The following is a 23,303-nucleotide window of genomic DNA, read 5'->3' as shown; positions in this document are numbered from 1 at the left end:
TTGTAGGTACAATATAACAGCAGTGGGGATCTCGAATTACCAACATTTGACCTCTGAAATGCCCCATACAGACAGTAATGTTTTATTTCGTTTCTTCATACAAAAACAAAGCACAACGAAATCTTTTAAAAACAAAATATAGTCATTATTAAATCTCAGTTTATCATACAACTCATAAACGTAATGTCAGGGGTTGCGAACTTAGATAACTCTTTAACAAAATACGTAGTTAGTTTCAAAATGTAAGATAACGTGGATTTTCAATGTAATCGCGATGAAGGTTTATTGAATTAGTTATTTTAAATAATCATTTTATATGTTTCATCATCTTTGGAGATACCTCTGTGCATTTTTTTTCTTATTCTTTGTAGCATACGATTTCCTTATTTTTGTTGGATGCTCAAAACATAAGGTAAGGGTAACTAGTATCTCGGAGCTGCGGACTGCCTAGCATTACCGGATTACTGGAGTCAAAAAGCAGGAGTAGAAACGGGCTGCTTTTTAATCAGCAAGACACTTCTCTCTCCTCATCCAAAAGGCGGGAGAAGTCATTGAATGATTTTTCCCCTTAAAGAGGGGTAACTAAAATGGCAAATAATATAATCCCTTAAACTGACAACGTTCGGGACCCTGATAATGTTCCACGGGTCCCTAGGTAATTTTCTACGGGCCCCAGCAATCATGCCGCTGGTGATGGCAATTAAATTTATATACATACATAAATACATTTCCTGTAAAATGTATTAAGTGGCATTGAGAGTTTTATAGCTTACTTAATTACTATCTTTTTTATAATTTCTTCATTAACTAGTTAATTAGATACGGCTATTTAATTCTTGTATTTGATGACGTATACATTTTGAAAAAAGTATTTTTATGAAGTAGTTGGTAGGTAATGCTTACCACGGCTATTTTACATTTAATTAAGAACTGATTAAATCAATTACAGTTTGTTTTGATTAGAACTTAGCTTAATTACTTGTTTAGACTTGTTTTTCTTTCCTTAATTAGTATTTAATCATCTTCATAATCCATAGCGAATGCAAAACGTAATTATTATTGCAGTTACTAATTGATTTCCTATTTTTCCCAAAGCACGTCGATACCTTACCTTACCGAAATCACAGAAAATAAATATTTTTAAATACCTATGTAAGTTACTAACAAATCGAATCTGCCTACCTTTTCAAGAACTAAGACTTCGAACAAAAATAGAATGGAAAATTCCACTGAATTCAAAACTGTTTGAATTGTAACAATTGTTCAAACATTTTCTCTCGATATTTTAACAGCAAGAAGGAAGTCATGGTTTGCTGTAAAATGTAATTTATAAATATTTAAGTAAAATTCATTTTTAATTGACATACATTTCGTATATATTTCTCTCACTCTTCTGTATCACGAAAATAAAGGACAAAAGATCTCGAAGCTACTCAAATACCTAATCGAGATCTGGTAGAATGCATGGAAAGTCGCTTCGACTACATTCCTCGCTAAATAAGTCGATTTTAATATTATTTATGCATAAATAAAACCATATGTATACTATATCTTATGTAACTTTATTCTGAGATATCGATAAAAAAGTTAAAAAGACAATTTTTAAGATTCAGTACATGAATCTCAATGAGTATTAAGAGATTATCAGAAAAAGAAGTACTTAATTACAAAGTATTAAAAATATAAAACCTCACTGATTAGTTTCCATAGATCGGAACACAATTATTAAAAGTCGTAAATTCTCAGATTAAGTACTAGCGTGATGGACGATAAAAATAAAAACCTTAATTTAAAACCGAAACGTCTACATTTAAAGTTTTATGTAAGGAATTAATTAAAATTCTTATAAAAAATTTTTGTCGTTTTCAAGCCTATACAGGTTTACTAATTTGCAAAGCTGTATGTATAGCTTTTAGAGCAAAAAGCATTTTTTGAAAAACCAGTGATACACCAAAGTAGGCACACCATATTATTATGGTTTATTTTCAAATAGAAAATGCCATAAAAAATATTAACTTTTAAAACTAATTCAATAATGCACCTGGAAGCGACAACACAATATTTAAGTTTGAATTTAGAATTGTACAATTGTACATCGTTACAAATGACTCATACCTAAGTAAAGTATCGAGTAGGGGGTCGTGTACAACATATGTCATGCCATAATGAGACAATTACCCCTCTCTCAAAAAAACTTACCACATGGACATAAAGTCTAACAATCATTTTGCACATTCAACCAGTATAAACTGACCGGTAAATGTGCAGAAAGATCATACATGTGCGAGTTCATAATAATCTAGTTTCGTTTAGCTTAATGTGTAGCCTCGTGTACTAACATGTGCAGTTTTTTGTATGTGTGTGTGTGTGTGTGTAACTGAACCGCAACATACGTACATGTGTGGGAATCGCGTGTCATTAGTACACGTGTTTTAAGACCCCTTTTTAAGGCAACTGTATCGGGTTTTGCCAAATATCAATTGATCGTATGCTGACTCATTTTTAAAGATCTGCTTGTAACATGTTTATTTTACAAATTACGTTCATTTCAATACACTTTATTTTCTTACTTGCATACTAAATAACTGTGCTAACTGTACTTACACAAAATACTTTCTGCTTTTCTTTAACTTACCGCATGATCCACAAAAATGATCTATTTTTATTTAGATTTGATGATTAATTCAACTCTAAGTGTTGCACCCATGTTTAAACACGATATGAATAATTCCTACAGAAAATCCGTTACCAAAGACTACCTAAAACGTGATCACTAATTAACTTCTGATGAAAAAATATAATACTCATCATAACACCAATATGTTTCCAATTGACCTCGGTTGACAATCCAACGAAAATGATCTGACGTCAAAAGTGACCTAGCATTCAATACGTCATTGTTTGACATCAATCAACGTAACAACATCTATGTTATCATTGTTTTGTTTCATAACGAAAACATAATTGATATCAATAAACTAGATCAGGGTAATTAGAAGTCAATTGAGCGTACTTGAAAATAATTTGGAAAAAATAATTTATGTTGACTGTTTCTGACAGCATGTGGCCGTTCCAGTTTATTTAATTCTACGACTTTATTTTTTATTTTGTCTTGGAAAGACGGCGACACGCAGGAAAGCATGAAAAGTATCTTAATTATAGTTTAAAACGTCTGATATATATAAATGACTCGTGTTATGACTAAGACATATACACCTACTGCAAAAAATCTGGAATAATTAGAACAGTGTACGCTAGACAGAAAAATATTGGCACGAGTACTCATGTTGACTACAAACATACATTCAGACACGCATATGTCATATGGGCGACGGTCACCAACCTATAACCTAGTGGGAAACACCTATTTTCGGTTTTTTGACTTAGCAAACTAAGGCGCGTGACTCCCATAGTAATTTTGAAAAAGAAAATAAAACAAATACAATGTGCTCCATACCGGTAACAAATAAAAATCTCGTACGGATTTTTTAAATCGGTGTCAAAAGATCGAATTCCAAAGAAACAGAAATTGATCGGATTATTCGAGAAACGGAGAATATAAAAGCGATTTGATAAATGATAATCCACTACAAAATGTTTGGACTTTCCAATGGCTTGAGAAAAATTCTAGCGGACCATATTATAAGTATAGAATGTATCTACCAATACACGCGTGAATTATTAGAATAACGTTTCAAGAAGATTAGAAGATGCAGTTGTCTTAATGGGTAACCATAGATATATATATAACAACTACTCTTGTGTATCTATTATCGCCTAATAGAGTCAACATAAACGTAAGTTATATAATTAATAAGTATTCATTGGGTAGATAAATCTCTCCAGTAATAAAATATAACAACAGATACTTTCATAATTTAGGTACTCCATCTTAACACAAGACGTGATCAATGCCCTAGACATGAAACCAGTCTAGCAATCGATATAATATCTTTCAACAAGGATTCTTTATCGCCATAGAAGGCTCTACTCGCCTGTAGACTGTGTAAAATTGACTCTTGTAATATTTATGGGCAGCACAAGATGATTTATACGATACCAGTCTCATTATTGAGGTAGTTACGATTATCCGCACAGTCCTTTATGAATACCGCAAACCTTGAAAAGTTGAAACAAACGTGTACCTATACAAACTTTTTTCTCACTAAAGTTGAACGAAAGAGTTTCAATAAGCACGACAATAAAAATACTGGCCGCAAATTAAAAAATTAACTTGATTCAATTATTTATTTATGACCAGATGCAAAAAGTATTTATGTCCAACGTTATGTTCTAGTTCCAAAATCAAAATCGTATTTTAAAACTTTTGATTGATTATGAATTTATGATACACGAGTCTAGTTTTTGTAGTTTACATAAAATATTGTAATAAACAAAACAACATCATTATTTATTTATAATAACTATAAATTGCAGACATGGTATTTATTATTTTTTGTACTTACAAAGAATAGATGATGTTTCACGTTGTTGATCACGAGTCACAATCACATGTTTCTCTTTCTTGTTTTGTTAAACTTTGACGTTTCTTTGGAGATTATTCATATGTATGAATTGTAGCTTATAATGTAACATTATCATTCGATGATTAAAATTAATAGAGGGCACACAAATTAACCTTATTATCCGTATAATGAAATATACTAAATCGATTTTTTTTATATTTCAAATAATATGATCATATGAGGCCCAAAGGCTTTCTTATAGGTAAAGCCTTATGAATGATATTTCACAATGTTGTGCAACAGTGCAACGTGACATGTAAATATCCACGAGTTTGCAATAAGCTTATAAAATATTTAATATTTATTCTATGACTCTAGAACAGGAGCAAGAGCCAGCAATAATATCTTAGAAAAATTAAAACCGATTTAAGCTTGTGTACACCGTACCGTGTCATACTTACTCGTTAGATAGTTGAACGAAACTTTAAAAGCGGAATTTAAATAACTTTGATTATATATGCTGATACAGCTAAAGTTGATCGTCATCATCAACTATCTATTTATTCTAGGTATACCTTATTAAAGAGACTATCCTCCGCTGCCCTCTATATACAAGCAAAGAGGTTATGCTCTACCGTGAAAAAAGTAACTAAAATTTTGTAGATTTCCACACAAAATGTCTGTGGGTTCCCGATCTACAAAACCTGCTACACCGGTGTTCTGAATGACATAGAACTTGAAAATTAACATAGTATTATGAGATATAAACATTATCATAAGATTATTTAACGCAGTAACTGATCTACTGCCATACATACAGCTAGTGATTTGTGGAGTGACCGTAAACAATACTTAATAGGCATAATACTTAGAAGTATTTACCTTCTTACTAATATTTTTGTCGTGGCAAGAATTCGGATTACGAGTAATATTTCGCTGGTAAGTTTTTATTTAAACGGAAGACACGTGTATTTAAATATACATATACCAAATACTTAGCATATATTATATCTGCAGACGACTTTGCTTAGTGGTGATTGTCAAGTTCAAGACGTGTCCTTACATCGGTCGTCGTCCGTCGCACATTATAATTTTAACAGGTTTTATATTTTTAAATACTTTTATGTTTGTAATTCAAACTCAAGCTCGTTTGATTTCCTCGTTTGCTAGAAACTTGAAGAGTGACGTGAGAGAATTTAATTTCAAGAATAGACAAGTATCTAGATGATAAAATTAGCAAGTCAATAGCTGCGAGTTGTTATTCAACATAATCTGTGGCCGCAGCCAAACACTTTTTTTTTCTTTAATTGTCACTGTTTGATTCCGAATTCAAATCAAACAGTGCTGGATGACGTCGTTGCCACGCCCATCAAATATTGAATTTGTACAGTCTGTGTGTTCCGAATCATGAGTAGATAATTGCCGTACTTGACTTTACATGGGAAAGCCATTATGTCTGACAGGTCACATAACTATGGTAACCAACCCGAAGATATGACTTTACAATGGCATCCTATCAGAATATTAATCACTGAATAATTATTTTATATAAACGCATTTCTTCAATATAAATTAAAGTTTGATGTTTATAAATGACACTGTATATGAGAGTGTATGGATAATGTAGTAATGCCTTAGCATTTCTGAAAGAGGTTTTATTAAATTTCTTACGTGGACGTCCAGACGAAGTTATAGCGGTATATAGAGTGACAGACGTCAAATGGGGCATTGTATTTTGAGACGAATAATGTTTACAATCCACGTATACAATGTGCATTTACAGTATTTGTAGTCTCTCAGAAGAATTAATAATTTTAATTTACTATGATGGACACTATATTTTGTGATTTTTCGAGAAATGAAATGTATGTACCTTTTATTTTACTTTTATTTGATTTTTTTACAAACCCCCTAGGTGGTAAATAAACAAACATTGTTTCTAAATAATTTCTCAATGGCCCTGGTACATTTAAACCTTAAACTGATTTTAGATTAAGTTTAATAAAACACAGATTCCATTTTCATTAACAAAACAGTTTAAACCTGAGCAATACTTAAGTACGTACTTACCTAATAATGAACAAAATCCCAAATATACCAAAGTACAAGCTGATAACAAAATGAGATACCGAGAATAACTTTTCCACACAATACTCCCCCTACTTATCTAAAATGTCGAAGGTTAAACACGTAATAACATAATAATGTGAAACTTATTTTTAGACTGAACTTAGAAACACTAACATTTGTTCATTACAGACAACTTTCACAAAGTCAGAAGTTAGAAATAAATCAGTTATGACAATACCAACCGAAGATCTTGTTGGAGAAGGGAAATCTTACACAAGAACTTCTTACTAGATTAATATAATGTATGTAACTATGTAGAAAACATTTCCTTCTTTAACATTTTGATATTAGGTACTTACGCCTATCTAAGTTTCTAAAACTAAAATGTTTTATCGAAGGATAAAATAGTTAAATAATCTGTGAACATACCTAAAAAAAAGTTAACGACGATTTCTTAACCTTCTCCTTTTTTTAAATTTAGTTAAAAATTATTCAATTTTTCGGCGTCCAATCGTCCTTTTACATTGCATTTGAATTCAACGACGTGCACCATTCTTAAAAAATAATAAAAGTTTAAACTTTATATTCATTATACCTACTAGATTTCTCAACCGTGTCGATGGAAATTTACCGCGAACACAAAAGAGATATGATAAATATATTGTTTTCCTTTTTTTGCATAATAATATCTTGTTATCAGAAGTGCAATGACCATTAACGTCATCTTAAGGGCCCCCTCGGGATTGTAAACAATATTATAATACTTTAAAGTATTAATAAGGAATATAAACGGTTGCCAACTGATATTTACTTAAATAAACTGTAATACTGTGCTGTAGGGTCAAACAAATGTCAGTACTTAAGTGTTTGGTAGAGGTCAGATCGTACAGGTACGCATACATAGCTAGCTTTCTACTAAAATGTAAGTTTGTTTGTATATTGGGTTTAGATACAGGATGAATACTACTTAGGATATGATTGATTGCCACGACATATTATACCTACTATGGACTACGAAAAGTCGTCAATTTTTCTTTATTCACTTACGTAGGTAAATATATAAGTTTTTAAACTGACATGGTCACTAATGGTAATTATGATTCTAAGACTTTCATAAAAATTGGTCAAATAAACCAGCTGTAGTCAAATTTCAGCCCAAATAGAGAAGAGCAGTTCTCTTCCCTTCCTTCACTTTTTATACCGATTCAAAAACCACCGAAGTATTTCAGCGAAAATAATCAGTATTGCAACTGCATGAAGTACTAAAAGTACCAAAGACCACCTAAGGTCTTAGAATATGCTAGTCCATCAGGAATAAGGGCATCAGCACGCTGCACCGAATGCACCGATATTGTTTACTATGCACGCACCGTCAGCCTATTGTTTATACTACACACCGAAACTATGTTATTGCATAACACACATAGATATGCAAAATTGTAACGCAACATATGTAAGTATGTATTATTTCATTGAATACAATAGTCACCTGAATGCTAGGATGGTGAATAATCGTATACAACATATATACCTACCTACTGCATACTGTATCAAAAATTTTAAGGCATCTAGGTACGTCTTTCTGGTTCAATTTAACTTGATCACGGATTTATTAGTAAGTACCTAGGTACTCAAGGAATACTTTACTTTTTCTTATTCCTATTCGTACTCTTACATTTCATTGGTATTTAAAATACTTACCTACTACGTAAGCAACAAATACTCTCTACTGAAATCCTGGAACTATAAACATCTAAAATGAGTTTAGACCATTTTTGTGCGTACGAAAATGATGAATTGCATGTTGTATTTCCGCGTAGGCGCCGTAGATTACGATAATTATGTTGATAAAACGATAACTTCGGTATCACGTGCCGAATCATAAAAGCTTTGATTACAGCTTTTCCTTTTAGATAACAAACTAAACTGTGTGTTTGAATGAAGGCAAATGGCGCTAAAATAAAAAGTCCTTGCCATATATCCTTATAACATTATGTAGTTAATCTCTAATCCCGAATTGACGGGCAATATAAAGTGGGAGACGAAATAATAAATACTTCCATGATGCTTATTACTATTTACTCTGATTGGTTGGTTCATTCGTGGCGGCCAATTGGAGCGCCGAACAACTTCTAATCTCACTAACTGGCGGGAACACAGGTGATGCCATTGGCAAAAGCTAGTCTGATCATAAACACCCGCAGTCTGTACAAATATTTTCCTGTACTTTGATCATAACCCACGCTAGAGATGCGCAATAACTTTATCACACCTTTATCACCTAATCGATAGGTTTCGGGACACCCACGTGATTATGACCTTTGCTCATTTCGCCCTTGAACTCGTGTATCAGGCATACTTGAACTGAAATGAATCATATTATTCTACATCACATGAATAGTACATCGTAAGAGCGTGATTGTACCATGTAGAGTCCATTCAGTATAGGTGACATAGATAACTGTACAGATGGTAACTCGTCTTTGGATTTTATTTATAATCTAATTAATTGTATCGTCTGATTATAGGCAACAGAAAACATTAAAATTGTGTGACTCCTATTTAGGAAAAAAAATCGCAGAACCGCGTTACGTGACTTTTGCAATCACCACATACCAAGGCCAAACGATAACCCACACTAATGTTTAGATGCTTTAATTTGGCCCATACCATGACAAATGAAACTATTCATTACCAGTTATCCAGGTCTATCATTCTATACAACGATTGTTCCGAGACGTATCAGCTTAAACTGGACAATACGGCAGATAATAAAGGCGCCAGAAGCTCCACTGTTTTGCTAGTAAACAGTCAAGAGTCAAGTAATATTGCTAGAGGTCGCCACGTCCGCTCTTATCACTGTTATCAGTGCGCAATGGTCATGATTTACACCAGTAGGTAGTTGTGTCAGCCGGGTCGACCAACGAACGCCCATATCAGATATTGGAGCAAGTGGTTTAAGTGCTTATTTGCTTTGTTGGGGCTAAATATTTTCACGTGTATGTTAATGATTGTGATAAGTATGTTCGTAGTTAGGTTAAATTAGGTCATTATGATCGAAAATCCCATATCTTTTGTTAATCGTATATGTCGGTCGTATTGTATCAGGTTAATGAAGGCAGCTTGTGAAGCTTTACATAAGTACTTTCAGTAGCTAATAAGCTGAGTTTATTGTGTACTCCCACCAAGTCGGACTCCTATGTTTATGGACGCTAGACAATAGTATTTCCTTCCCTTCATCCAAATTATAAACTATTAGCTCTTTTCATAATACCAATATTATATTAAGCGACAATTTAATGAGATTAAAAGCTTTTCATAGAAAACAGTTTGTTTTGAAGCTCATTAGTTCGCCGAATTAGTCGATGAAGGGCAAACGGTCGTGTGTCGTGTCGTTATTTGAATAGGCTAGCCGGACTAGCTGCTAGCATGACTTGGAAGACTCAGTAACTATGTGTCATTAATCCAAAAATCAGCGTTAATACGGTTACGAACTTCTTATATAAAAAGTTACCAAGTAAACACTAAGGCTGCCAAATCGATCCAAAAAACTACACAGACTTGCCATGTGGTTAACCAACGGAAGTTAGATAAAAATGCCTTCAGCATAACGTCAGCCTCTTCTCAGTATTTCCGTACACAAAACCTAAGTAAATTAAATACCTAACTAAATATTTGGGTACATTTTTAATCTCAAGCGAACCACAACAAACGACACTTGAGCCAGTTCAGCAAATACTTTGGCCGAAAAACATAATAAAAAGTCTGCACAAGGTCAGTTGTCGAAAAAAAAATGTTATAAATATACCTAGTAAGTATGCGTCACGTTTTCATTGTATCGTACGATTTCGTCTGCGATCAAATTGAACTCGGTTATGCTATACAAATGTGAGTTTCTAGAACAATTCTTTAAATAAAATTGTGTTATTTTCATTTTATTAGGTATCAACAGGGTGTTGATATTTCTTATTATTATAAAATTGTAGACAAAGTTGTATATATCTTTGAATGTGAATAAAATGCTTAAATGTTTTGAGCTAGGTACCTTTTAAAAACAATTCAAATCATTCCGCTAAACAATAAGGACAACGGAAAACATATAACAATGAGAAACTAAATTAGAGCAAAACCAGTATAAACCGCATTTTAATTAAATTTATCGATGTATCGAATAATGGCTACGTCACTAACTAACGAAGTTATTGTAACGTAGGTATTTTTGTTTAAACAAATGTAACGTATTTTTGTTTAAAGGTTTAAACAAATGATGTTACCGTAGCATTGTTTACGCGTCGTTGGTACACGTGGTTAGTAGTTAGAACAGATAGTCCGTGGCCTTGAATTGTAACCCGACCAATAGTGGGACAGAAAACAAATAAATCGTGTGGCGCTATTGAAATCTTAAATCATTGACCCTAGGACTGAAGCATCCTTCTGAATCTTAGGTGTGAAACTTCACGATGTGAGGTTACTGAAGAAATTGAATGTTAGGTAAACATTGCCATTTTATATCATTTTCCAATAACCTATTATGTCTAATTCGTATACACCTATATTTCTTAACTTAATAAAAATATTGTACAGAAATCATAGATGCGCATATATCGCATCACAAATTCGCAATTAGATCTAGCTCTCACTATCGTAACTTTTTTTTTTTTTTTTTTTTTGAGGGGCGAAAATCATCCAATGACTTTTCTCGCCTTGGGTGAGGCGAGAGGGAGTGTCAGACTCTTACTGACTAAAAACCACCCCGTTCCTTCACCTGCCTTTCGAGCCGGAGCCCCGGTAAACCCGCTAGGTAGTCCGCAGCTCCGGATCAGGCATCAGCCCTACTGGGCCCCATCTGTGGTGGTCTGATGGCTCTTTGAGGCGCGCGCGGAACGCGACGCGCCGCACGCACGGGTCTGGTTCTGGTCGGGCGGCGAGCTACCCTTGCTCGCCGTCCGCAGGCCCGCACTTACGGTGGCCGGAGATCGTCGCGCGATCCCCGACGCCCGGAGTGTCTCTCGCGACGGCTGGGGCGTGAGGAGGTTCGTTCTCTCACGCGCCCCGCCTCCTCCTTAGCTAGCATGACTGCTTCGCAGAAGGAGGAGACGGCATCCCAGTCCCCCTCGCTCCGCACCATGGCTTGTACCAATGCCGGACGCGAGAGGTCGCCGTCGCCGACTACATCCCTGAGGACACGGCGGTGCTCAGCCCATGCAGGGCACAGCGCCACCGTATGTTCCACTGTGTCCTCCGGACGGTCCTCGCAGTGATGACACCCGGGCGTTTCCTCCCGCCCAATCAGAAACAGGAACCTACCGAAACTTCCATGTCCGGTAAGCACCTGCGTCAGGCGGTAGGTGAGGACGCCGTGGCGTCTCTCAAGCCACTCCTCAAAGAGGGGACTTATCGCTGCAATGACAGCGAGCCCAGCCCTCGGTTGCGACAGTAGTTGCCGCCATTCCGCCATGAGATCGCGCCGGAGCTCGTCCCGCCACGCACTAATCTGGCGCGGCAGTGGAGTTTCGCCCCGGCGATGCGCGTCGGCGCGCAGACTAAAGACGCGCGCGAGCACTTTCGCCTCCAAATCCCACGGCGGTAATCCGGCAAGGAGGTTCGCCGCCTCCCCGGAGATCGTGCGATATCCACGGATCACTCGGATGGCCATGACCCTCTGGGACGTGAGCAGCGTCCGAGTTGGCCGCCGCATCAGGTTCGGCGCCCACACAGGGGCGCCGTAGAGGGCCATGGACCGCACGACCCCCGCATACAACCTCCGGCAGGAGGCATTTGGCCCCCGAGGTTGGGCAGGAGCCGCTTAAGCGCAGCCCCCGTCCGTTCCAACTTAGGAGCCAAACGTCGGAAATGCTCCACGAAGTTCCATCGACTGTCGAGGACGAGTCCTAGGTACTTCATCGTCGTCTCGACGCCGATGGTAACCCCTCCTGCCGTTATTTGGGACCCACCTGGAGGTGGCGCGTTCCCGCGGCCATGAAAGCACATGGCCTCGGACTTGTGGAGCGCCACCTCGAGTCCCAATTGCCGGATCCTTGCAACGACTATCGCAACCGCCGTCGTCATTAAATTGGCCGCCGCCTGGTGCGACCTCCCGTGCGCTAGCACCAGCGTGTCGTCGGCGTAGCAGATTACGTTAACGCCGTTCGGGAGGTCGGTGCGCAACACCCAGTCGTAACCGATGTTCCACAGGAGCGGCCCCAAAACCGAACCCTGTGGAACACCGCGCGACATTTCTCGCCTGTTCCACTCGCCCTGGTGACCGGGGAACGTAACATACCTGTCTGACAGGTAGGCCTCGATTACACGACGGAGGTAGGTAGGCACCCGGTGGTACCGAAGTGCCCCTAGTATGCAGCTCCAGGGTAGGGAGTTAAAGGCGTTGGCGATGTCTAGAGACACCGCCACGACGACCTTACCCCTGGACACTGCAGTCCCCGTCGTGAGGTCCCTTACGCGCATAATGGCGTCCACCGTAGAGCGCCCTCTGCGGAAGCCGAACTGGCCATCCGCGAGGTCCGGCCCAAATTCGGACAAGTGCGCGACGAGGCGGTTCGAAATCACTATCGTAACTTAAGATTCTAATAAGGGTTTATCTTACCTTGTTCTTGTTTTTGTTTACAAACACTGTACTGTAATGCCAATAACACGTTATTTAAATATAAACTTGATTTCTATAATTCTATTAAAGTTTTCCACTGTAAACAATGTCTTAGATGAATATGGGTCAAGCATTTATTGTACAACATCTTAGTCTTGACCTTACACAATCTATGACAAATGTAAATAGCTCTTACATAATACTATGTACCGATATTTATAACTTATTGTTTTTATGATAATTCTAGGGCTATAACAGTAAAAAGCATCTATCCATAATAAGGCTATGGCCATTTAACTAGACATTGTTTTGCAATTGGAAATTATATTCATTTCTATTTGTCTTCTTACTTCAAAATAACTTTGATAATGCGGTCTACTTAACAATAATGTCCTATAGAGAAACTTCAACACTTATTATTTGAATATAGGCTTTCCAACAAACAATCCTGAATAGCATTCGTAACGTAGTTCATTTGGACTGGAACTTGAAACTTACACTCCTAACTTCAACAAAGTTATCAATGTATCCTACAATATTTAATTCTGAAACACTGAATGCAACATCACTGTTCACCAGATGGTAAATAGTAAAACTACTCTGAATTTGTACTAAATGTATGTATAATTATTACGTTTTTTAAGTCCTGAAAAATACTTGTCTATTGCCAATTATTCGAAATATCCAGATAACCATTAATTTGCGCTTGCTCATTCATAAGTGTACGCAATTTGTGAACCAACATTAAACACAGTATGTAATTGCGTAGTAAGCATATGCCTAATGCGTATATTTTCTGGTTGACTAGATACCAATGAATGGCGTTATTTAGTTTCGCCTGAACAAACACTGTTTTTGCAATAGTCTATCACGCATCGTTTTTATCATAAATTAAGACCGGTTGTTCCACACTATTGTAACTACGTAGACTCTATACAACTACGCACTCGCATATATTTAAATCATTTACTTATTATATGTATTTATTTATTCATAAATGCATACTTATGTTGATTACAATACATTGCTGGGAATTTTATATGTGACTTACTAAAATATATTCGATATACCTTGCTCCATATAATAGATTTGCAATCCAGACGATTTTGCGCAGGCGTTAATTTGTGGGTGGAAACTGAAAGATAGACACCCGTATTCACAAACGATACTATGCGGTCTCTTAGTGCGCGCGAGCGCACAGGGCCCCTAAATCTAATTCATAAACAATACTTGAGTGACAGCTGGTACTATGCGTCCTTCAAAATGAACGCACAGCTTAAGTAGCCTGCCAGCTGTTTTAAGCAACGCATAGCCATTGTCAATGGCAATAGATGTCACAAGGTTTATTTCTTGTTAGAGAAATATAAGTATTTTTCGGACAGACAGACAGTTGTGTTTAGGGATCCCGATTTTGTTATTGTATCCATATTTGTGAATATAAAACCAACACAAATATTAACAAAATTGTTCTTGGATACCGGTAACTGTTTATGTTTTGACGTTGTTGTATGACAACTCAAAATTGTTCTTGGATACCGGTAACTATTTATATTTTGACGTTGTTGTATGACAACTCAAAATTGTTCTTGGTTACCGGTAACTGTTTATGTTTTGACGTTGTTGTATGACAACTGATATGAACGTCAAGCAGCGACGTGAAATACGCAACATACGAGAACCAATCACAGAGCTCTATTCAACGCTACGGGTTTGCTTAGACAAGGGTCGCTTAAGTATCGTTTATGAATTGAAAGGCTTGCCAGATGTTACGCAGTGAGAAATGCCTTACTTCGCAGAGCGTTGCTACTTCACTGAGGAAAGTATCGTTTGTGAATACGGGTGAGTCAAGTGGCTTGCTAGACCGGATTAATATCTCAAATCGTATTCATAAACTGCAACATGAGGTAATGTTTGTGACGATTACAAACTCCTGTAGACATGTATAAAAGTAAATGTATATAAGTAAAAGTACCGCTTAATAACAAGATCGTTTATGACTCTTATAAAGGACTGAACCTAAATATGAAATAAATGCTTAAAAATATTGTTGTTATTATCACCGTCAGCTTATTTCGGTCCACTGTAAGCCTCTTCAATAACTTTCTACTGAACTCCTAGTTAATTATTGTCCTATTTCTACTCCTGTATTAATTAGCCGACAAAGCTATTTATCCTCTCCTAGTTAGAATGCCAACAGTTTAAGACATTCATTTGTGACATTTTTTCTCATGACAACCCGCACATCTTAACCAATTTAATCATTGAATTAAGTAATTGGACAGACGTATCAAATTCCCTTCCGATTATGCATCATCAAAGTTGGGCGGTTAAATTTTAAATTGTGCAACTTAGTTGTATAATTTGTGACCAATTTGAAACAGTTTCTTATAAGCATATAGGTACATGCATACGTGTCAATTTAATCTTGATTTTTCGTTCTATTCGATTAGACTATTTATTAAGTTATAGTATTTAATGGAAGTATTTTATTGTTGCAGGATTGAAACACGATGAAGCAACGAGTGGCGACGGATGAGCGACCCTTTAAAACGGGATCCACTGATGAAACTCCCAGTGAAGAGGAGCCGGCAGCAGCTTTGGTAATTATTCTCCCATTTATTACTGTAACAGTTCAAAAGAAGGAGATCCTCCTTACCGATTTCGATAACGGCGACCTTACATAAGTTATATCTTGTCGTATGCTCTGATGTGACTAGCCAGACCAAACTTACATACAACTCTGCAGGCCAGCTTTACTGCTCTAGCTGTGATTTTTTTAAAACAAAAATATTTGAGATGTGATTAAAACCTTCCTGCATTCATACATTGTTAATAGAGAGTGAAATTAAAAGTAAAATCAAATTGACAAGCGAAGATTTCACTGTCATTTGTGACAGTGAAAATTATACATGGCCAACAGATTTATGTAACTGAGACCAAGCAGATCAAATGGGGCGAAGCGAGATGTCCCCGTATAATATCCAACTCGCTGGATATGTTCAAACTGTCATGTGTTAATACATGTATTGCTTTAATAGTTGGTGCACACATCTGCTGGGTTATATTGGGTTTCGAACGGGTGAGTTGCGGTAGCTTTGGACTGTGTTCCACCCAATGTCAGACAGATGTTATAGAAGTAAAATCTGAATGTGTTAGCGTCTGCACTTGCAACGGAGTTTAGACATGAATATAATGACCATGTCTAAATAACTGAACCAGACACGAAATAAAGATAGAAGAATTCTAGTGAATAACCTACAATGTCAGCTCTTGATAAGAAGCTAAGAAGGAGGAGAATAGTTCGCAAGGTCGCAGAACGTTTTATAAACGCTTGTCTTCTGGCTACAGTTTCTTTTGCTTTCGCTGAGATTACTATGACAGTCTTGCTATTTTTGTTGTAATTGGATTATAGTAGTATTAATTTTGGCGGTGAACAAAACTTATAAGTAAAGATGGCTTTGAACAGACTGTGGAATAGAAGGAAACAAATTGTCCAGAAAGCAGCTGAGATGGTTTTAGATGCTTTAGCATGGGCCACACTTGTATTGGGGACGTACATTTTATTGGCTTGCTAAATACTGGCCTTGAATCTAGATTTTACAACAACAGAAGAAGAAAAAATGGATATTGAAAACGAAAATCCAGTCACGTCGGAAAGATACATATTGGATTGCCTTGCTTTATCGAATTCGATGTGAAGTTGTTTTTTCTTATTTTAAAGGAAAACACAAATATCCTGATCTCCTCCTCTTTGTTATAAATTAGGATAAAGTTTCTGTAACTTTGTCTTACTATAATTATTCTTATAGAAATAAGTTCTCAGAATGTTCAAAATACAAAACTCACCATACCTTTTTCATGCCCCAAAGAGGAAGAAGTTACATTATTTGAGGCCATAACTTTTGTATTTTCCATCTTAAATAAAACGTTTAAAATCCCAGGCCTTTTTATCTTTCCACAAATTAGAGTAATTTGCTAATTGGTAACTGATGGTATACTTAATAACTGATGGGTTTAGCGGTCAAGTGTATCACATGTCGAGGTCATTGTCGTCAGCTGTTCAAATGAGGTCAAGGAAACGTTTCCAACCAGCGAGTTCTTTGAAGTAACCGTCAGAACTTAGCGTTATTTCATTATATTAATGGTCATCATAGAGAACAGCGACATTCACCAACAAGTTAGACAGACCTTCTAAGGCAAGGGTCGCAGATCGTTTGCAATCAGCTGATTTGGAAGTCAGAGAAGTGGCTATTTTGTGGCTAATACGGTAATAGAGAAAATTGGGCTATGGATAATTTCTAATCCTATTATAGAGCACTTTAAAATGTCGTATCTCTTTTTTATAAACTCATTGGTGTGGACTGTCAGTTTTGACAAAACTCAGCTCAATCATGTACAGCACAATTAATCAATAAAAATATACAGCCTATAAGCTAAATCAACTACAATGAAAGACAGAATAATTGTTTTCCTAGAAGATCTATGAAAGGCAAAGGTGATAGGACAACAACCAAAACTAAAGAAGATATCGTAAAGTATCATTTTATTCTTGAGTAAACATCAAGTATTAGTTATGATAATCGATAAAGTACAAGTGCCTAGCTTTTCACAGAAAGATAAACGTAGGTCATTAGCGTTTTTTCGTATTCAAACAAACTACTTTGTTAAGAAGAATTCCTTAGAAGAAGAAGAGTAATAACTCTCAATTATTCCGACGCAACCTACTCTTCTCTTTACGTCTCCTTCTTCATATAAATCCTAGCCATTCATTTAGTATTTCCTCTTCGATCGAGGCATTTTTATAACTTGTTTTGTCTATGAAACATCTTATAGTATTAATTATTTTCATTTCCTTTCAGGTCGTACCTCCAGATGGCGGCTGGGGATGGGTGGTCATGATTGCATCCTTCTGCTGCAATTTCATGGTGGATGGTGTTATCTTGTCCAACGGAGCCATACTTCCGGCCATTAGAAAAGAATTTAATGTAAGTTTAAGATTATTTAAGTTTTAGCTACTAACAATCTTAGAAAAAGACCAAAGGGTAGCAACTAGAGACTCTCTCGATTATTTCAGTAGTATACGTAGCCTAGAAATACATCAAATGCTTAAACGTACCCAACCCACACTGCATTGCACAAAGAATAAAACGGAAAATTTATTATCCTCCTGTATAACATTGGCTAGCTGCGCTACAAAAAGCTTTAAAAAATTATCGCTAGACGCCGACGGATGGAAGTCTCGTGCGCTTCTATTTTTGTCGTCCACGCCCTCACATGAGCAGTATTATTACACACTAAGCATTGCGTCACTGCCATGCCTCCGTATTCCGTTTTATAACTCTACTATGTTACCAATATCAATAGATCCTTAGAATAACACACGACTTTAAAAACACCGCGAACAATAACAGCTCTTTCTATTTTGGTCGGGCCATTTCGAACTGTGTTAGTGTTACCAGATGTCTGGTGTTGTGTTGTGCACTCATATCCTGTTGAAGTTTAATCTCTCACGCATTGTTACTGTAATTATTGCTTTCTTCATTATGAACCTTCTCATTAGTGCTACAATGAGGAATTATTTCTTCACTTTTATGTTAAGACGAAGCTTTATTTAATAATTATTAATTGCATTGAGGTATTTAGAAATTCAAAGCATTCACACAAAATAAAACTTACATACCTAGTCCACTTGTTCTGGAGGATAAAACTTAAATTGGGATGTGATAATGATAAAGTTCCTACTCGTGGAAGTCTTCAAGGTTACTTCTAGCTGAAGTGGGTCGCTAAGAAAACGAATACTGATGATTATCGAGCGAGTGTGAAATTTAATGTCATATTAGCCAGCACATGTCCGGTCATCGTGCTACATTCAGCTTATAGGAATCACGTGCTTTTGGTTGAAACTAGTGGCGTGCCCTGGCTTTGTACAGGTGCTCCTTACATTTTTTTCTGTAGTGTGAAAATTGTTTTGATTTTAAATGATTACATAAAAAAAAACAAAATTGCTAAAGTGTGCAATTAATTAATTTTATTGTACGAATTAAGTAAATTGACTAAATTAACAAACAAAAAAATGTTGAGGTTTAGTTTTTGCACGGACAACCTAAAAACAGTGACGATGTAATTAGTGTTAGAAAAAAATGCCTTTCAACAGTTTCATTCCAAATTATGCTTACTACAAAAACTTATAGTGAACTTATGAAGTTTCGATTTGCGATTACCTACCTTATGAGTTCTGATATAAGAGTGGAATTGCGAATTTATTATGTTTTTTTACGTTAATTATGAGGATACCTGATAATTCGACGCAATTTGTTAATGGCGCCGTCTTGACGCATCAATTAAATATCATTCGGGTTTGCTGATACAGAATATTTTATTGAAATGTTCTGAGGAAAAGTTATTATTATTAAGCTTTAATTGTCGATATTGTAAGATACTGCTGAATCGGATAGTTAACATTTTGGTTCAAGATATTATTTACTTTGATGATTTTAGCACTACCACATGTTCCTACCTACCTATTTATGTACATCATAATGACTTGTTTGCGACTAACAAAAGACCTATCAGCTTAAATCTATAGTAAAAAGAAAACACTACAATGGACTAGAATTCCAAGTCTGACTAAAACTGGACTAAACTGGTTATACTTCGATTTCTTTGTATCGATATTTCAAACTGTATTGTTTGGGTTTTCCCTGGACATGATTTCTTCTCAATGCTTTCGATTTTGTACTTAAATAAAAATTAGAGATATTTTTTATTTTTTGTTTATAAGCAAAACAACTGACCTCCTTTAAATTCGTATTGTTTTGTTTTGGTTTCTTGGAAATTACTGTTTTTACGATTTGCGATATCGATTCTACGATATGGTGCAATTAAACAGTTTCGACTATTAAATGCAATTGTGATGCCATTTGTGTTAAATAGATATCTTAGATCCTTATCATACCATCGGTTTGGGAGCGGCTGCGGGGCGGGACTGGCGCGCAGCGAATGCGCCGCGAACATGCCACGGCTGCACAGCGAAGACGTCGCGGATGCGTGGCAAATTCGCAACGTTTTCGTCTCGTGTTTGTAGCAAGTTAATGACTTACAATACTCTCAGTCACATGACGTCCACGCTGCTATTCAGGGTAATCTCGTTGTGCATCCGCAACGAATTCGCTGCGCATACGTCGCGTGTTCGTAAAGCGCACACGACTTTGAGGAAACTCGCCATCCGGCCCTTAGATTATGGCAACGACTTATCACCAGGCCCATCGTAAGCTTTGTTCCTACCAATAGACTTAAAAAAACTACATTTCTCATAAGAAATGATGATTTCCATCCCAAGTAAATAACCCTACCTCATTAAAGAGTATCTAATCGTCAATAGTTACCTACTTATCTTATGTGGTTTTACAGTGAATTACGTCTTGACCGTCTCAATGTAGTATTGGACAATAAAATTATCATAATGTTAAGGCCAAGGCTTCGTTACAAAGATCCATTCATTGAACCACTCATTCAATCTGTGTAGGAACATTTATTAGATTAAAGTACTTATTTGTGGGTATTTCCATTAGTTTAATAGCTAACTTTAACTAATTAGGTTTTATTGGAGCAAGTTGACTATTATGCTTACTACCTATGTCTTTTGCAGCCTTATTTAGATCACGAATTGTATCTTAATTATTTCTTTATTAACGGCTTCTTCCTGCTTCTTTTTAATTACTACGTAATCAATTCATCTTCTAATTTCCTCTGTTCTTCCAACATTTAAATTCTCAACTCGCTTTTTTGGATGTCTTTAAAACCCGGGTCCATTCACAATACAGTTTATAGTATAGTATAGTTATAGTTTCTTATTAGGAACGAGAGAAGCACCTACCAAGTTGATTAGAAGATTACATGTCCTGGTAGAGGAGGTCAGCACTTTCCATCAAAATCATTGCCGAGAATTGTTCAACTGCAACAGCATTTATTTGACCCATTAATTAACAATGGAGGGTGTGCGTTCCTGACCGCTAAACGAGCATATAAAGCACTTCTATTATGAAAAGTCAACAGCTTAATAAATCAGTTTAGTATTCTGCGTACGTCACAGAAGCCCGCACTCGGTCTGAAGGCAATTCATTACACAATTTACACCAGTTCGATGTCAAATCGAGACCAGCTAATGGAATTTGCCGCGAACAGTATTATCTAGGGTTGTCCGTTTTGCCTTTTTGGTTGGTTACCGGATTTCCGAATGATATGACGACAATCGTCTTTTTCAACAGCCCAGGACAGTCCATTTCTTTCATAGGAGGGTTTGCCACATTCTCTGGTTTTACTCTTTGTTGTGTTGTGAAGCCATCGCAAGTGTGTGCAATCACACACAGTTCCAATTTCGTACTTCACCTGAAACCAAGTGTCTTTCCAAATCTTAGACAATGTGTTGTGATATCTATCGTATTGCAAAGTGTACTAGTGAGTGCTTTAAAGCGCATCACATAGTACAAAACAAAACTATTTTCCTACTGCAATAAAAATAAAGTAAATGCTTCAACCAATATCCAATTTGAGAATCAAACAAGAAACAAATCGTCGGAATAGCTTGTAGCATTCTCTAGTGACATGATGAATGTGTAGTCGAGTCCAGTAGAACAGCTCTATTAAAAGTTTTCCACTATCGTAAGTGCACTAACCCTTGCAATACTAAAGTACATAAAGTTCCCACATAACAGTGCGGGGTCAACGAACGATCTCGGCCTCGAGACGCCATTTAACAAAACAGGTTGCATTTTTAATGTCCTACGTTTCGGATCAAATCGAATATCGAATGCAGTTTATCGATTAGCGAATGTTTTGGTAGGGATCGATTTATTGAATGCATTTTTAAACTTGTCAGTTGAGTGGTCATAAGCGCCTTCGATGAGTAAGCGGTTACAGGTTTAATTTTTGTGTTGGAAAAAGTTATTGACTTTAAGGTTCTCATAATTTCGGACGGTCTATCAGTAAGTCAATACTTGATATAATATTATAGCAATAGGTTCGATTCCTATTATATGGGGCTTATAACTGGTAACTTTGTCTATTTCTTAGTCGCTTGAAGACTAAAATCGTTGTGTATCAAAGATTTGCGTAGCTTTGTGTATAGTACGAAGTTACGAGAAGAAATTCTTTTAGTTGTTTTGTCTGAGTATGTTATGCAATCGAAATAAAGTTCGTCTGATAACGCAACGCGTATGAAAATAAATAGATCTGTCCACGTGTGAACGCAATCGCTGGGTAACTGCCAAATTTTTTGAGCAAAACAAATATTTTTTTAACTATGTTTTGTAATACTGCAGTGTTACACAATAGAAAAAATAGTCAATGGTCCGAAGTATAAGCAGAGATGATTCACGAATTCTTTGCCTAAGCCGGGAATCAAACCCAATATCTTATACTCAGTAGTCGCACTAGAGAACACTCGTCTAACGAGGTAGTTATTATAGAACTGGTTCAGAACATAAACATAATATGCATAATCTATAAACTTTATTGACAAACATTACCCTCCTTATACAAGTCGGGTAAACAATGTAAGGAACAACAAGCTAATATCAAAACAAACTCTTCCTAGTCACATAGAAGTGTACAATTTTGCATTGGTAATAGCAGGGTCAAGTATGCAAGTTAGCGTCAACCGCTTTACAGTTACGAAAACAACAACAATTTGCGTCTCTTGTTAGTACATCAGACATTAGTGTCTCTATTCCAATAAACTTAAGGTTCAAAATACACAGTGTATTTGATGGAATGCCAGTGATTATACGGGCGACGTAATGGCAAAGTGCGTAAGCGCCACCTCGTTGTGATACGTTCGGCGCGATAAGCGTGCGCACGGGTGCAGGCGAAACTTTCGTTTGTAAAATTCCATAAGGTTATGTTTAAGGCACAGTTCGAAATTTTATTTTGAACCAATGTTTGGGATATGTGGTATTTATTAAAAATGGGTGTTATACTCGTACAGTAGATTTCTAATTGAGTTTGTGGAGAAGAGTACAAAATCTCACTAGATTACTAATCTGAATGGTTTTAGATACAAAGCTACGTTGTTAATTAGTGTTTTCAATTTCAAAATTCTCAAGGTAACAGAACTGAGTTCAATAAGATTACATACAGGACTCACTATTGCAATTAATCTTCGA

At 36.4% G+C, this 23,303-nt stretch overlaps 1 protein-coding gene across 2 annotated transcripts in view; it reads left to right on the top strand.

Annotated features, from left to right (window-relative positions):
* The window catches only part of LOC118276496 (monocarboxylate transporter 3), a 37,969-nt gene that overhangs the window by 7,151 nt on the left and 7,515 nt on the right, over window positions 1–23,303 (top strand). The window contains exons 1-3 of one of the 2 annotated variants that reach the window (XM_035594839.2): window positions 5,257–5,405; window positions 15,639–15,740; window positions 18,000–18,125. In XM_035594839.2, coding sequence (XP_035450732.1) covers window positions 15,651–15,740; window positions 18,000–18,125 — 216 coding nt within the window. In that variant the 5' untranslated portion in view covers window positions 5,257–5,405; window positions 15,639–15,650. Of the gene's footprint in view, window positions 1–5,256; window positions 5,406–15,638; window positions 15,741–17,999; window positions 18,126–23,303 lie in introns of those variants that run through there. The other variant, XM_035594838.2, reaches the window with a different exon arrangement.

This window comes from Spodoptera frugiperda, chromosome 31, assembly GCF_023101765.2.
Source record: "Spodoptera frugiperda isolate SF20-4 chromosome 31, AGI-APGP_CSIRO_Sfru_2.0, whole genome shotgun sequence".
Taxonomy (NCBI): domain Eukaryota; kingdom Metazoa; phylum Arthropoda; class Insecta; order Lepidoptera; family Noctuidae; genus Spodoptera; species Spodoptera frugiperda.
This window is presented reverse-complemented; position numbering and strand designations above follow the sequence as displayed.